At 41.6% G+C, this 16,729-nt stretch overlaps 1 protein-coding gene across 1 annotated transcript in view; it reads left to right on the top strand.

Moving 5' to 3' along the window:
• CCNY (cyclin Y) overlaps positions 1-16,729 on the top strand; it is a 228,643-nt gene that overhangs the window by 162,031 nt on the left and 49,883 nt on the right. The window contains exons 3-5 of the mRNA XM_075316766.1: positions 177-211; positions 8,538-8,638; positions 15,258-15,293. Of these exons, the coding sequence (XP_075172881.1) occupies positions 177-211; positions 8,538-8,638; positions 15,258-15,293 (172 nt within the window). The remainder of the gene's footprint in view (positions 1-176; positions 212-8,537; positions 8,639-15,257; positions 15,294-16,729) is intronic.

Raw genomic sequence — 16,729 nt, 5'->3', positions numbered from 1 at the left:
ATGTTGCGAGCTCCTGATGACTGATCCAACGCGTCCAGTAACTTACCGTAAATGCTTTTCTCCTGTGAGGGAACTGAATTAAGAAATGAAGGTGTACTCCTGCGTTGTGTGTCCTACATTTTACACTCTACCAGATACTGGAAACTAACCTGATTTTCTCATTCTTGTTTTTGCAGTGAGAGAAAAGCGAAAGAGCCTTTACATAAACCATGTGAGTAGCAAACAAACAAAAAACACATATAAACATGTTAACTTTTGGAAACTAAAAGAGTAGACAACAAGAATAAACTTATAAACTCATATCCACCTCAATTTTTACTTAAAGGGAATCTGTCAGCAGGGTTGACTATCTCATTTGAGAGCAGCATAATGTAGGAAAAGAGACCCTGATTCCAGTGAGATATCACTTAGTTTACTGGGTGCAGCAGTCATGTCACAAAGTTCTTAGATGAAGCATGCAGCAGAGCTCAGAAAGCTAACTCCGCCCCCATCAGTCTCTCTGATAAGCAGCTCACTGTCAATAGACAATGTACACAGAGGACGGGGGCATGGTCAGACAACTGTTCACGAGCCATGTAGTCCTGGCGGTGATAAACTCCTGGTGATAAAACACTCATCGTGTGGCAACAACAGCACACAGCCTGATAAATGACTCATCCCTGAATTTACTGTTTTAACCTCTACATCATGCTGTTCTCAAATTATTTAGCAAAAAACCTGCTGGCAGATTTCCTTTAAATGCATATTTTTGGGGCTAAAAAAGAAATGTTACATTTGGGTTTCATTATATATGTTGCACCATTTGGCTTTTTCAGGCTCTTTGAGCCTCTGCACTTTGAACTTTAATGTATTTTGTGGTCATAAATCAAGTGAAAAGAGTTTGCTACATTGTTTTTAATCTCTTCTAATGTCATGTCCATATGCCATCTTGAAAAAGCTCAAAAAATGCCTTGAAAGCAACTTGAGAAAGCGCTTATAGTTTCCCAATACAACATGCAAACATTGCTATTATAATCCGTGTCAGACCAGCTGTATTGTCCTTTATAAAATTTGAACCCCAATTTCTGCCCACTTATCCTGATTGACAGCTCTTCAGTGTTTCTCCTCTCTGCTGTTGCTGAGACCTCACACTGCTCAGTACAAGCCGCAGCTGTCAGGCTGGGTGGGTGGAGACTGAATACACTTGGACATATGAGCTCTCTCAGTGTGTGTGTGTGTGTGTGTGTGTGTGTCTGTCTCTGGATGTGTGTCTTTCTGTTTGTGTGTGTTTCTGTCTGTGTTTCTTTCTCTGTGTGTCTGCCTCTGTGTGTGTGTGTGTGTGTGCGTGTGTGTCTGTGAGTTTGTGTGTGTCTCTGTGTGTATCTCTGTATGTGTGTCTGTGTGTGTGTGTCTCTGTGTATCTGTCTTTTTGTGTGTGTGTCTGTCTTTGTGTGTGTGTCTGTGTATCTGTGTGTGTCTGTGTGCGTGTTCTGTGTGTGTGAGTGTCTGTGTGTGTCTCTGTGTTTTTGTCTCTGTGTTTCTGTCTCTCTGTGTGTGTGTCTCTGTGTATCTGTCTTTTTGTGTGTGTGTCTGTCTTTGTGTGTGTCTGTGTATCTGTGTGTGTCTGTGTGCGTGATCTGTGTGTGTGAGTGTCTGTGTCTGTCTCTGTGTTTTGTCTCCGTGTTTCTGTCTCTGTGTGTGTCTCTGTGTGTGTCTTTGTGTATGTGTGTGTCTGTTTCTCTGGGTGTGTTTGTGTGTGTATGTGTGTCTTTCTGTTTGTGTGTGTGTCGGTATGTCTTTCTCTGTGTGTGTCTGTGTGTGTGAGCCTGTCTCTCTGTATGTGTGTGTGTGTCTGTATGTGTGTGTGTGTCTGTGTGTGTGTCTCTGTGTGTGTGTCTTTGTGTATGTGTGTGTCTGTTTCTCTGGGTGTGTTTGTGTGTGTATGTGTGTCTTTCTGTTTGTGTGTGTGTCGGTGTGTCTTTCTCTGTGTGTGTGTGTGTCTGTGTGTGTGAGCCTGTCTCTCTGTATGTGTGTGTGTGTGTCTGTATGTGTGTGTGTGTCTGTGTGTGTGTCTCTGTGTGTGTGTCTTTGTGTATGTGTGTGTCTGTTTCTCTGGGTGTGTTTGTGTGTGTGTATGTGTGTCTTTCTGTTTGTGTGTGTGTCGGTGTTTCTTTCTCTGTGTGTGTGTGTGAACCTATTGCATTGATCAATTCAGTAGCTAAATTTCTCTTGATTCATATGTTCATGGCAGTAATGCAGATTCCATTTTTCACATTTTCACTCTTCATATAGCTATTGGATTTTTCAAGTCAGTATTCACACAGCAGTTTCTGCTATTTCATGTATTCCCCTTACATAGTCACTGGTGTGCATACCTTATCTCCCCATAGTGATGTTTTTTTAGGTTTTTTGCACCCAGTTCAGACTTAGAATGGTGTTCCAAACGTTATTCGTTATTGTGTGTGTGAACCTGTCTCTCTGTATGTGTGTGTGTGTCTCTCTGTATGTGTGTGTGTGTCTGTGTGTGTGTCTCTCTGTATGTGTGTGTCTGTCTTTGTGTGTGAGACTCTCACTCTCTTTAGCTGGACCCCTTTAGCAGAGACTCTCAGGGTATGTGCGCACGTTGCTTTTTACCTGCTTTTTTGCTGCTTTTTCTTCTGCGCTGTTTAATGCCAAAATGGATGTGTTCTTCTATTCAAGCAAAGTCTATGGGAATTTGGGTTTCTTGTTCACACTATGTTGTTCAAAATGCTGCCTTTTTGTGGCAGAACTTTGGTCAAAAACTCTGCTTTGCAGTGCAAAACCCAAATGGCAAAAACAATTGACATGTTGCTTCTTTGAAAAGCTGAGTTTTTGACCAAAGTTCTGCCACAAAAAGGCAGCATTTTGAACAACATAGTGTGAACAAGAAACCCAAATTCCCATAGACTTTGCTTGAATAGAAGAACACATCCATTTTGGCATTAAACAGCGCTGAAGAAAAAGCAGCAAAAAAGCAGGTAAAAAGCAACTGAATAAGACGCTCTGGTCGAAACGCGTTGGTTTACACGCTTAAAACTTGTGCCTCTGTGCTTACTGGACTACATTCTGTTTTTACTCGTCTAAATAAAAGCAAGTTTTAATATACTGCTCTCCTTGATGCTGGATATCTGCCTTTCTTGAAGTTGTCTTTCCGCCCGGGCCTGGGCGTTCCCTGCATCGGTTGGAGTCTGAGAGTGAAGAGGGGTGAGCTGACTATGGTTTTTTGTTCAAAAAGCAACGTGCGCACATACCCTGACTCTTTAGCCGGACCCCTAAAATGTTTATTATATTATCTGGATTATACAGCCATTCCTACATGGATTTTCAAAGTGTAGATACCAGCCTCATCAGGTCTAAGAAATCTGTTTGATACTTTATACATTGTATTGTGAACTGTGATGACAAATCAACTTTGTATAAACTGCTGACATGTCAGAAATGAATATAGGCTGGAGTCCGGGTGCCATCCTGGGAGTACCAACAGTGACCCAGGTGGAGCAGAAGCTTACAGTGCAACATTGTACACCTTGTTTTATTACAACATTGAGTATCATATGTAGTCGCTTTGCACTAGAAACCTTAGTAACTGATTAATATGATGACATTACCAGATTTATCTATGCTCCGCTCTGCTCCTAGAGATCTCTATCCGCTCCGTGCTCCTCATAGTGATTAATAATACCTTCTTAAAACCCCATGTGAACAGTTTTCTGCACCATTTAGCACTAATTGGAGGGCATGGAGCTTCGCTCAGGATGAGTGGCGGTGGAGAAGCTTGTGTGTATGCACAGCCTTATACAAAACTGACAACCCATAAATAACTTTGTGTGTTTTCAGCTGACAGGACAACGATTTATACTTCTACATTAACATTTGACCTTGCATTATATGTGAATTTCCCCTTATTTGCTCTTTAAAGGGGTATCCACTTTTTCCAATCTTATTTTATTTTTTTGTATACTTAAAGGGGTTGTCCAAGTTTGGGAATAAAGTTTACAGTAAGGTCCAGTCACACTAAGCAACTTACCAGCGATCCCAACAACGATAGGGATCGCTGGTAAGTTGCTAGGAGGTTGCTGGTGAGATGTCACACTGCGACGCTCCAGCGATCCCACCAGCAACCTGACCTGGCAGGGATCGCTGGAGCGTGGCTACACGAGTTGCTGGTGAGCTCACCAGCAACCAGTGACCAGCCCCCAGCGCAGCGTGGAAGATGCTGCGCTTGGTAACTAAGGTAAATATCGGGTAACCAACCCGATATTTACCTTGGTTACCAGCGCACGCAGCTACACGTGCAGAGAGCAGGGAGCAGCGCACACTGAGCGCTGGCTCCATCCTCTCCTAGTTACAGCACACATCGGGTTAATTACCCGATGTGTGCTGCAGCTAAATGTGCACAGAGGAGGAGCCGGCACTGACAGTGAGAGCGGCGGAGGCTGGTAACAAAGGTAAATATCGGGTAACCAAGGACAGGGCTTCTTGGTTACCTGATGTTTACTGTGGTTACCAGCCTCCACAGAAGCCGGCTCCTGCTGCCTGCACATTTAGTTGTTGCTGTCTCGCTGTCACACACAGCGATCTGTGCTTCACAGCGGGACAGCAACAACTAAAAAATGGCCCAGGACATTCAGCAACAACCAACGACCTCACAGCAGGGGCCAGGTTGTTGCTGAATGTCACACACAGCAACATCGCTAGCAACGTCACAAAAGTTGTTCGTTAGCAGCGATGTTGCTAGCGATGTTGCTTAGTGTGACGGGGCCTTTACTCTACGTAACTGCAAACTTTTGAGTCCTCACAATGCGCGCTCAGCACACTGCCAGGATTCTCTGGTGACAAGAGTAGGCTGTCAAGTGACCGTAAGTGCGATATGCACACTCGCAGCCTGACATTCTGACTAGATGAGCAAGGCCCTGCACATCTAGTCAGAAAATGACTGGAAACATCCATACATACGATCATGTTACTGGAGAATCCTTACAGCGTGCACTGTGCGCACCTCATGAGGATTCTGAAGTCTGCAGTCACATAGAGAGACTGCACACTATCATCACAAACCTGGATAACCCCTTTTATGTACGTATTATAATAAATTTTACAATTGTGTTTAAAAATTTGTCACTGTTTTGCTTTTATAGGTTCTTTATTTCCCTGCACATTCAAATTTGATGTAATCTGTGTTAACAGGTCAGAGAAGCTCGGAAAAAATGTCAGCTAAAAGAGCCTAAAACAGTCCTTCAGACTGATAAGGGGGCTTTTCATGCTACGATATCGTTAATGTTTTATCGTCGGGGTCACGTTGTTAGTGACGCACATCCGGCGTCATTAACGATATTGCAGCGTGTGACACTGGCCAGCGACCTTAAGCGACCTCAAAAATGGTGAAAATCGTTCACCATGGAGAGTTCGTCCCAAACTCAAAATCGGTAAGGGTTGTTTATCCAGGTGGTTCATCGCTCATGCGGCAGCACACATCGCTATGTGTGACACCGCAGGAGCGAGGAACGTCTCCTTACCTGCCGCCGGTCCCAATGCGGAAAGAAGGAGGTGGGCGGGATGTTACGTCCTGCTCATCTCCGCCCCTCCGCTTTGATTGGCCGGCCGCTTAGTGACGTTGCGGTGACGTCGCTGTGATGCCGAACGTCCCTCCCCCTTGAAGGAGGGATTGTTCGGCAGTCACAGCGACGACGCCGACCAGGTAAGTATGTGTGACGCTGCCGTAGCGATATTGTTCGCTACGGCAGCGATGACAAACAATCGCATGCGCGACGGGGGCGGGTACTTACTCGCTCGCTATCGCTACAAATTGCTAGCGATATCACTACCGTGTAAAGCCCCCTTTAGAATCACTGACCGATTCTCAGTTAACTCATTCTGCAGACCGTAATACAATGCAACACAGAACCTATAGAATGGAAATTGCAAGGTGTGGATTCGTATTGAATTGATGATGCCCTACAACTTTGTAATTCACTTTTTTTCTCTATCTCGTTCCGTTTAAGATAAAAATGCTAATTCCGTTGTTTTCCACCAGGTGGCGCAATAGGTGGTTTCATTGCGTAGCGCATGGCTACTTTACTATACCTAGACACCACTTCTATGCCTATAGCTGCCGCTGTTCTCAAGTTAATGGCGGTGGACAGGATATGGGTGGACACACTGTATAAAAAAATTAAAAAATAAAATTCATAATAAATATAAGATAAAACTTGATTTAAACAATAGGTCACTTTTTTTTAATAGATCTATCCATTTCAAAACTGCGTATGCCATTTTTCACCTGTGTTTAGGCACAGGAAGGCGTATCCACCTCCGGATCCCTTCTACAGCACAAACTGAAGTGATCCCAATCAATACGTTTAGCTTTTCCCAGGAAAGTGAATGAATGGCTGCCACTTAGACTAAATGAAGGTCAAACGCAGAGGGCACTTGTTCCATTTCCGAAAGTACCGAGATGAATGACTGCAAGAATTCTTATTAACCCCTGCCGTCTGTGCTAAAAATACACAGCTTTACTGGTAATAAGCCAGACTTTAAAACAGAAATCTCTTCCTCTACTTTTAACGTTGAGAAATTACCAAGAATACGACCGTCAGATAAACCGTGAAATAATATTCAAGCACCATAAAAGCCGCTGTTCATTTTATATACCATCTTATATGAGTTATCTAAAATTAGGTAAAAGATAAGGATCCACTTTTTTTCCACTCTTGTCTGTGGACTGGCTTTAATAAAAACACTTGGTCTAGTCACAGATTTTTTTTCTTAAAATTTTAGACAACCCCCTACACCTAATTCCATTTCAGATTGAATATTGATGCTTGGTTGCATATAGCCAAATACAAACATGGCTTCATGAGGTCTTCAGACTTTTTTTTTTTTAACTCAATCCTTGGCGATTATTTTCTGAAGTTACCTAACCCACCGATAGTTTTTGTGCTTTTTTCCCCCCACACATAGATCAGGCATGGGACCACTGCAGCCAATCATTCCGCAGCGGCGGCCAACTGGCAGTAGAACTTGGGGATTGTTGTAAACGTCAGTACACTATAAAGTGTTCATAGTTTGATTAGAGGTGCAGCAGTTAAAGGGAATTTGTCAGCAGATTTTCACTACCTCATTTGAGAGCAGTATGATGTAGGCAAAAAGATCCTGAATCCAATGATGTATCACTTAGGTTATCAGAATGTTTAGATTTAGCCATGTAGCATAGTTGAGACAGCTGCCCACTTGCACATCAGGCTCTCTATGGAGATTGTACATTGACCGTGACGTGTCAATCAGAAAGAGCGCGGTAGACAGACGTGCGCGTCACATTGTAGTCCAGAAATGATAATCACTAAGTGATAAAGCTTTTAGTTTAAAGGGAACCTGTCACCGGATGTTCATAATTCTTACCTAACGGTTGGTGTGTAGCAGACTGGTCAGATGGGGGGTCTCCTGCCCCTGGGTCCCACGCCTCCTCTTTCAGCCATCTTTGTCCTCCTTCTGAAGCTAGTGTGAATGACGCATTCTACATCATCTACACTAGCCGACAGTGAGGTCCTGTGCAGCCGCTCTTTGATCTTTCCTGCTTCAGAAGGAGGATAGAGATGGCCGAAAGAGGAGGCACAGACCTGGAGAACGGAGACGCCCATCCGACCAGTCTGCTCCACACCGACCGTTAGGTAATTATTATGAACATCCGGTGACAGGTTCCCTTTAAGTAAACAAAAGCACACAGACTAATAAGAGAGGCATACTTGATTTTTTTTTCTTAACCCCTGCCACATTCTGCCCTTAGATTACATAGCAAAACCCTGCTGATAGATTCCCTTTAAGGCCCTAGTTTCGGGTAGAGTAGATTTCTGTGGCGAATATGATAAAATACATTTCAGACATTTTTCAAGGTTATCTTGATATTAAATGGGTTATCCTCTATGGTTAAAGAGCCCAGGACAAAGTAAGGAAAAAAAACCCTCCTCAATCGGTGTTCCTCGGATACACTCTGTAGTGTGTCTTCCACCGGTCTCCTAGTATCCAAATCTGGTGGGGGTGATACATGGCCTCTACAGCCAAACAACAATTTCTGATTGGCTGCAGCCGTCATATTTCATCTAAACCAGAAAAGAGATTTTTACACCCATAAAACTTTTTTATATTAGTGGAAAACCCTTTTTTTTAAATTACATTGTACTCTACTTATTAGTTTTTCTTATAGATGAGGACCATATCTCCCTGGCATCCTCTTGCGCCTGCTGTACGGAGTCTGAATTGCCTGTGCATTAAAGGGAATTTGTCAGCAGGTTTTTGCATAGTTGCGTTTTGTTTTTTAACCCCTACAGCATGCTGTCCTCAGATTACATAGCAAAAACCTGCAGACAGATTCCCTTTAAGCTAAATAAAAAGAATAGTGAGACCCCCTGCAGGGGCTTCTATAAATCTTTTGACCCAGTGGGTATCTACACTATAAACCCCTTCATTATTTCATTCTTTCTCGCGTGTTTCTTGAGCTCCATTAATGATCTCTTTGGTCTGTTGTTTTCTTTTTTTTATAGCATCCACCAGGACAAATGAGGAGAAAGTACAGCTCGTGCTCTACGATTTTCCTTGATGACAGCACAGTCAGCCAACCTAACCTCAAGTATACAATTAAATGGTCAGTGGAAGCCTGTTTAACATATTATTATTTTTTTATACACCAATCAGCCATAACAGTAAAATCACCGACCTAATATTGTGTAGGTTCTTCTTTTGCCACCGAATTGCTTTGGCAGTTGATTAAGATTTGAGGAATTTGGAGACCAAGTTATCACCTTGGACTTTTTAACATATTCTTTGAACATTTCTTTACACTTTTTTGCAGTGTGTGCATTGCCCTGCTGAAAAAGGTCAACACTGTTATTATCAAGGGTGTGTCACAGTTGACAGACAACCTTGTGGTGTCCGGCTGCAGAAGGTCGCGGAGTTTGGCTCTTTGATATTCCATTCTTTATTCTGTGGTATAAATGGAGTTTTTTGTGCCTTCTCTGTTAGGGTTTACTGTTTCCTTTTAGGACCCTGTGGAGATCTTTTCCTTTCAGCTGCTAATCATTATCTCTCATCCTCTGTGTCTTTATATACCTGCATTTTTCCTTGGTATGTTGCTGGTGATGGAATTAAGTTTCTACACGGTCCTTATTGCAAGCAGTCGGATTATAATCATTTGGAGAAACGTTGTTGTATGTTGCTGTTCCTCTCCGTAAAGCCCCTGTCACACACAACAAGATCGCTAGCGATATTGCTTAAACATCACAGGTTTTGTGACGTATCAGCGACCTCGCCAGCGATATCGCTGTGTGTGACAAGCAGCAGCAAGCGGCCCCCGCTGCGAGGTCGCTGATCGTGACAAAACGATCAGGACCATTTTTTGCTCCTTGGTCTCCCGCTGTGCAGCACTTATCGGCGTGTTTGACGGCGGGAGACCAACAAGCGCTGGTTCTGAGTGTGCAGGGAGCCGTCGTTATACGGGTCGCTGGTGGCTGATGGCTAGTCGCTGTGGAGATCTGCCTGATTGACAGCTCCAGCAATCCCTGCCAGGTTGGATCACTGGTGGGATCGCTGGTACGTCGCTATGTGTAACGGGACCCTAAGTCATCTTGGATATAGGTTGTTTGTTTGCTTTCCCCTGTTTGTTTTCACTGTGTGTACTTTAGAACTTAGTGGGGTTGACTAGCTCTCATGCCGCCCATTCATTACCTAGAGTTCAGATCATGGTCAGCCAAGACCAGGTATCCTATTCGGCACATAGGTGCGGAACCTATGGGACGTAAGGGTAGCTAGGGGAAAGCAGAAAGTTTTATCAGGGGTCTCCATCTCTCCCTCCCCTAGACACTGGGTTTCCCTCTTTCCTCCCCTCTCTTTTTGCCATTTGCTCGGTATTTACTCATACTTAGCGTGACAGTTATTAGGGGGCTTACCTGAATTTTGGGAGCTGTAGATCCTAGACATTTAATGTAATTCACTTCACTATTGGTTTCATTGTTATGGCTGATTGATGAATGTGATTTCACAACCGCTTGAAAATTACCGTATGTAATGTCAACTATTAGGCTATGTGCGCACTAGAAAAGGGATTTTTCTCAAGAAAATTTCTTGAGAAACTTCTGGGAGTTGAAGATTACCGCACCTGCGGTAAAAAACCGCACCAAAACCGCGGGAAAAACGTGTGCGTTTTTGCTGCAGTTTTGCCGCGGTTTTTCCGCAGGTTGGTCCCTGCGTTTTTTTTATGCTGTAACTGTAATAAATAATATAGATAATAGATAGATAATCGATAGATAGACAGACAGATAATGGATAGAGGGAAAGATAGATAGATGAATAGATAGATAGATAGATAGATGAGAAAGACCTATATAATGTCCCATCGCCCTGCATATTCTAAGCTGGCACCCTTTAGTGACTTTCATGTGGCACTAAAGGATGCCTAGCCTTGTATTTAGCCAAAAAATAAATAAATAATTAAAAAAAAAACGCCGTAGGGTCCCCCCATCTTTTGTAGCCAGCTAGGGTAAAGCAAATGACTGCAGCCTGCAGACCACAGCTGGCAGCTTCACCTTGGCTGGTAATACAAAACAGAGGGCACCCCACATGGTTATTTTACATTAAATAAATAATTTAAAACAAAAAACTTATGGTTCCCCCCAAATTGGATCACCAGCCAAGGTAAAGCGGACAGCTGTGGTCTGGTATTCTCAGACTAGGGAGGTCCACTGTTATTGGACACTACCCAGCCTAAAATAGCAGGCCGCAGCCGCCCCAGAAGTGGCGCATCCATTAGATGTGCCAATCCTGGCGCTTTGCCCCAACTCATCCCATTGCCCTGGTGCGGTGGCAAACGGGGTAATATATGGGGTTGCTGCCAGATGTGTAATGTCACCTGGCGTCAAGCCCTGGGGTTATTGATGTCACGGCGTCTATCAGATACCCGACATCACCAACCCAGAAAAAACACTCCCCAAAACATTCCCTCTTTCACCAATTTATTGAAAAGAACAATTAATTCCAGGTCCGGCATAATCCAATAAGGGGGTCCCAGACTTTGCATACTTTGCATAGTTGGAGCACAGGAATCACTCTGACAAGTGTGAGAAATCTAGACATCCAGGGATGTGAAAATCCTGCTCCATGAATATCTTAAAATCCAAAATATTTATTTATAGATTCTTAAAATGTTGAATACAGATCTATTTTTAAAACCAACAAACTGCAACTTGCAAGCAGCAATGACCGATGGCTATTCATGGAGCTGTATTTTCACTTCCTTGGATGTGTAGATCAGAACTATCAAAGTACAGCAGAAGCTAACTTTATCTCATTACAAACACATTTGTAGTTATCCTCACAGAGTTCTGTCAGCTCTGCTGTACTGTCCATCCCCCCGCAAAGGCTGCCTATGAGGAGAGCTGCAAATGTGTTTGTAATGAGACAAGGTTTAGCTCTGCTGTGCTGTGTCAGCTCTGCTCTATTGCAATACAACTGCAAATGTGTTTGTAATGAGACAAGGTTTAGCTCTGCTGTACTGTGTCAGCTCTGCTCTATTGCAATACTTCTGATCTCACTGCAAAGCTGTGGATGATTATGAGAGCAGACTGTCAGTCATTACATGTCTCACACTGGTAACACCCCCTTTCATTTAAAATGAACTCTGGAGGTTTCATATTCTTAGGCAAGATATGTGTCTGGCCCATAGATTGTAACAGCTCATTTTCTATATTAAGAAAAAGGTGGATTTCTCTGGAATAAGAAATTGGATCAGAAATGTCAATATATATAATGTATAATTTTATTCAACGTAAACAAAAGGTATCCAACCATTTGGCTATGAAACATCACTAATTTATTAGTACAGCTTAGAAGATTTCAGGTATATTCAAAATATGACATCAAGGCAAGAACCAACTTGTTTCGGACACAGAAGAGTCCTTAGTCATGGTAACCATACCAAAACTAAAGAAAAGGTCTGTGTCCGAAACGCGTCAGTTTCTGTCGTGATGTAATATTGAATGTACCGGGACTGTTAAACTGTAATAATAAATTGGTGAAATTTTACATCCAAATGACTCGATATCTTTGTTTGCCTTGTCTGCATCTCAAGCCTTCAGGGGCTTTTACCTTCCATGCCGAGGATCTTCACAGCCAATCTAGTGGAGCTGGTGAACTTTGTACTTATCATTTTATTAAACTTTATATGACCTGTATGCCAATGTAGACGGCTTAGGAGCGTAAATCCTACTGACAGATGCCCTTTAGGGATTCATTGCCACTAATTGGTACACTATTGCTATAGTAGATGTTTTTATAAAATGTCCAATCAGCAAAAAAGTTAAACGCTTGATATTTACTGTATTTTTTTTTTTACTACAATATTTTATTACTCTTTGCATTGGACACAAGTTCACAAAATTGTTTTTTCTCCTTTTTTGTCAGCATTACAATCCATTAAGAAAATAGATCAAACCTTGAAGTCCATGGGTGACCCCATTCAGACGTATTTTTCACAGATACAACACATACCCATAATAATATATGCTACTATTCGAATATATTTGTCCATGCAAAAATTCACACAGACATGTCCATTTTTTCCGGCAGCGCCGGTGAAAGATGTCAATACCTGAAAAACATGTAGAGCTTGTGGATGTCATCTATGTTTAACATTGCAAAGGATAGGAAAAAACATGTAGTTGTCCATCAATTAAAAAACCTGATGACTCTCAATTCTAAGCATTGATGACACCGGTACCATTTTTTGCGTACATGAAAAACAATCATCTGAATGAGGCCTAAGAAATAAGTTTCATAATAGTACACAGAGAGTTAGACGAAGCCAAGCTCTTTCTATAGACCGAAGATCTTTTTTTTTTCAGATCACACTTGTGGTTTCCTGTGGAAAGACTGTATGTATTTACTAGATATAAATAGCATATTGCAAGGCTTATTTCATTACATAGTACACGTCGGCATTTTCATTTTCAAATTATATTTTGAAATTGCTTTTTGAATATTTATCCTGCTGGAACGTAAAGGTCATAAAGTAAAGGTTTTGTATAAAGCAGTTATTTAGTGTATAAATACATGATGCAAGTTGTGTGCTGTACTATTCACAGCCCATCTCTTGGATCCCAGTGCATTAGCTAGAAACTGTGTGCAAATAGAAAGAAGTATGGCAGCAGGATCAGACTACAGAGGGGAGGGTTTGTTTGTAGTCTGTTACCATGGTGGCGCATAGATCTGCATATAAACAAATGCACACACAAAAATAAATATATTAGTGTGTGTGTGTGTGTGTGTGTGTGTGTGTGTATGTATATGTATATATATATATATACACACACACACACACATAATATATATATATATATATATATATATATATATATATATATATATATATATATATATATATATATATAATTTTTTTTTTTTTTTTCTTCATTTTATTGTTTTGGATGTATTGGAAAAATTGCAGAATGATAGCTAAGGCATTTACAGTGCTGGACAAAAGTATTGGCACCCCTGCAATGCTGTCACAGAATACTCAGTTTCTTCCTGAAAATGATTGCAATCACAAATTCTTTGGTATTATTATCTTCATTTAGTTTGTCTTCAATGAAAAAAAATAAAAAAAATTGTCATAAAGCCAAATTGGATATAATTCCACACCAAACATAAAAAAGGGGGTGGACAAAAGTATTGGCACTTTTTGAAAAATCATGTGATGCTTCTCTAATTTGTGTAATTACCAGCACCTGTAACTTACCTGTGGCACCTAACAAATGTTGGCAATCACTAAATCACACTTGCAGCCAGTTGACATGGATTAAAGTTGACTCAACCTTTGTCCTGTGTCCTTGTGTGTACCACATTGAGCATGGAGAAAAGAAAGAAGACCAAAGAACTGTCTGAGGACTTGAGAATCCAAATTGTGAGGAAGCATGAGCAATCTCAAGGCTACAAGTCCATCTCCAAAGACCTGAAAGTTCCTGTGTCTACGGCACACAGTGTCATCAAGAAGTTTAAAGCCCATGGCACTGTGGCTAACCTCCCTAGATGTGGAAGGAAAAGAAAAATTGACGAGAGATTTCAACGCAAGATTTTGCAGATGGTGAATAAAGAACTTCCAAACAAGTTCAAGCTGCCCTGCAGTCCGAGGGTACAACAGTGTCAACCCGTACTATCCATCGGCGTCTGAATGAAAAGGGACTGTATGGTAGGATACCCAGGAAGACCCCACGTCTTACCCCGAGACATAAAAAAAGACAGGCTGGAGATTGCCAAAACTTACTCGAGAAAGCCTAAAACGTTTAGGAAGAATGTTCTCTGGTCAGATGAGACAAAAGTAGAGCTTTTTGGGAAAAGCCATCAACATAGAGTTTACAGGAAAAAAAAGAGGCATTCAAAGAAAAGAACACGGTCCCTACAGTCAAACATGGCGGAGGTTCCCTGATGTTTTGGGTTGCTTTGCTGCCTCTGACACTGGACTGCTTGACCATGTGCATGGCATTATGAAGTCTGAAGACTACCAAGAAATTTTGCAGCATAATGTAGGGCCCAGTGCGAGAAAGCTGGGTCTCCCTCAGAGGTCATGGGTCTTCCAGCAGGACAATGACCCAAAACACACTTCAAAATGCACTAGAAAATGGTTTGAGAGAAAGCACTGGAGACTACTAAAGTGGCCAGCAATGAGTCCAGACCTGAATCCCATAGAACACCTGTGGAGAGATCTCAAAATGGCAGTTTGGAGAAGGCACCCCTCAAATCTCAGGGACCTGGAGCAGTTTTCCAAAGAAGAATGGTCTAAAATTTCAGCAGAGCATTGTAAGAAACTCATTGATGGTGACCGGAAGCGGTTGTTCGCAGTTATTTTGGCTAAAGGTTGTGCAACCAAGTATTAGGCTAAGGGTGCCAATACTTTTGTCTGGCCCATTTTTAGAGTTTTGTGTGAAATGATCAATGATTTGATTTTTGTTTCATTCTCTTTTGTGTTTTTTTATTGCCAGCAAAATAAATGAAGATAATAATACCAAAGAATTTGTGATTGCAATCATTTTCAAGAAGAAACTAAGTATTTATCTGACAGAATTGCAGGGGTGCCAATACTATGGCCAGCACTGTATAGCCTATTAGGTACCTGTGTATCTTTGTACCTTCTGCAAAAAGCATGTTAAATAAAATTGTCCTGTAATGAAGACGATGCTTATTAAATCTCTCCTTTTTTTTCTCTTCTTTTTTTACAGCGTAGCACTGGCAATATATTACCATATAAAAAACAGGTATGTTAAACATTGAGATTACATGGTTCCTAAAGTAGCTAGTCATTTTAGTGTAGGTGTTTGTCCATGATGACCAATGGGAGTTCGGGTTCGGCCAGACTTTAGGTAAAGGCTTGTTATGGGACCCAGACTTAACGTGAAGTTCATCCCGGATCCCAAACCCCATATAAGTCAAGGGTTTTAGGCTATGTCCGCACTTTGCGTCGTCCTAGTTGCAGTTCTAAACGCATCCTCTGGCAGAAATTGCTTTTTCCAAAGTTGCTTTTGACTTTCAAAACGCTATAAATACGCGTGCGTATTTACCGCATTTTAGCTGCGTTTTTAGCGCTTTTTTACATGCTTTTTCATTGCCTAAAGTCAGATGCGTTTTGAACACAAAGACACAACTAAATAAAGTTTTAACATTCAAACACTATGAAATAAGGGAAAAAAAAGAAAACATAATTATTTTAATCATAGCGAAAATAGTTATATTTAATATAATTATAGCGGTTTTATACTATTTTTGGCTAAAATATCAATAATTAAATATTTTTCATTATTTTATTTGTCGGACTATGTGTGTGTGTAAAGGGACATATCATTCCATTTTTTTGATGTCAGAAACGCATGCGTTTAGGTAGTCCAAATCGCATGTTTTCTGCAGCCGAAAAGCAGGTAAAACGCTGGAATTTTGATGTTTGCTGCTTTTTGTAACTTCTCATTGACTTCAATGTTAGCAAAACGCAGCCCAAATGGCAAAAACAATTGACATGCTGCTTCTTTGAACGCTGAGTTTTTGCCACAAATTATGCAAATTAAACGCAGCGTTTTGAACTGCAAAGTGCGGACAAGAAATCCCCATTTCCCATAGACTTTGCTGGAAATTCAAAACGCATGCCTTTTGGCATGAAAACGCTGCAGTTCAAAATGCTGCAGAAAAGCAGCTGAAAAGCAGGTGAAAACGGAAAGTGGGGACACAGCCTTAGGGCTGCTTCTCACTTGCGAGTTTCTCGCAGTAGAGTAATGCGAGAAAAACTCGCATTGGAATCGGACACATGTTAGTGAATGATTCAGCTCTCATCTGCGATTTTTTTCTCAGTCCAAATCGGACCGAGAAAAAAATCGCAGCATGCTGCTTTTTTGCGAGTTTCTCGCACCATTTGTCCCAATGATTTCCTATGGAAGGGGATTAAAAGTAGCATCACACACGCGCACCAGCGTTCACATTTGCGAGTGTGGCAGTAACTTCGCTCATTAGATGAATGTGACAGCACATTCCCATAGGTTAATTAAATGACACATGTGTAATAGCTTTTATCTAATTAAGATGTTGCATGAAACTAGCATCGCAATCGCAACACACACGCGAGCAAAAAGCATCGCACTTGCGTTGCACTCGCACCTAACGTGAACTAAAATCAGCCGAGTTTTTTTCAGCCCAGTCGGACCGATTT

Source organism: Anomaloglossus baeobatrachus, chromosome 6, assembly GCF_048569485.1.
Source record: "Anomaloglossus baeobatrachus isolate aAnoBae1 chromosome 6, aAnoBae1.hap1, whole genome shotgun sequence".
Taxonomy (NCBI): domain Eukaryota; kingdom Metazoa; phylum Chordata; class Amphibia; order Anura; family Aromobatidae; genus Anomaloglossus; species Anomaloglossus baeobatrachus.
This window is presented reverse-complemented; position numbering and strand designations above follow the sequence as displayed.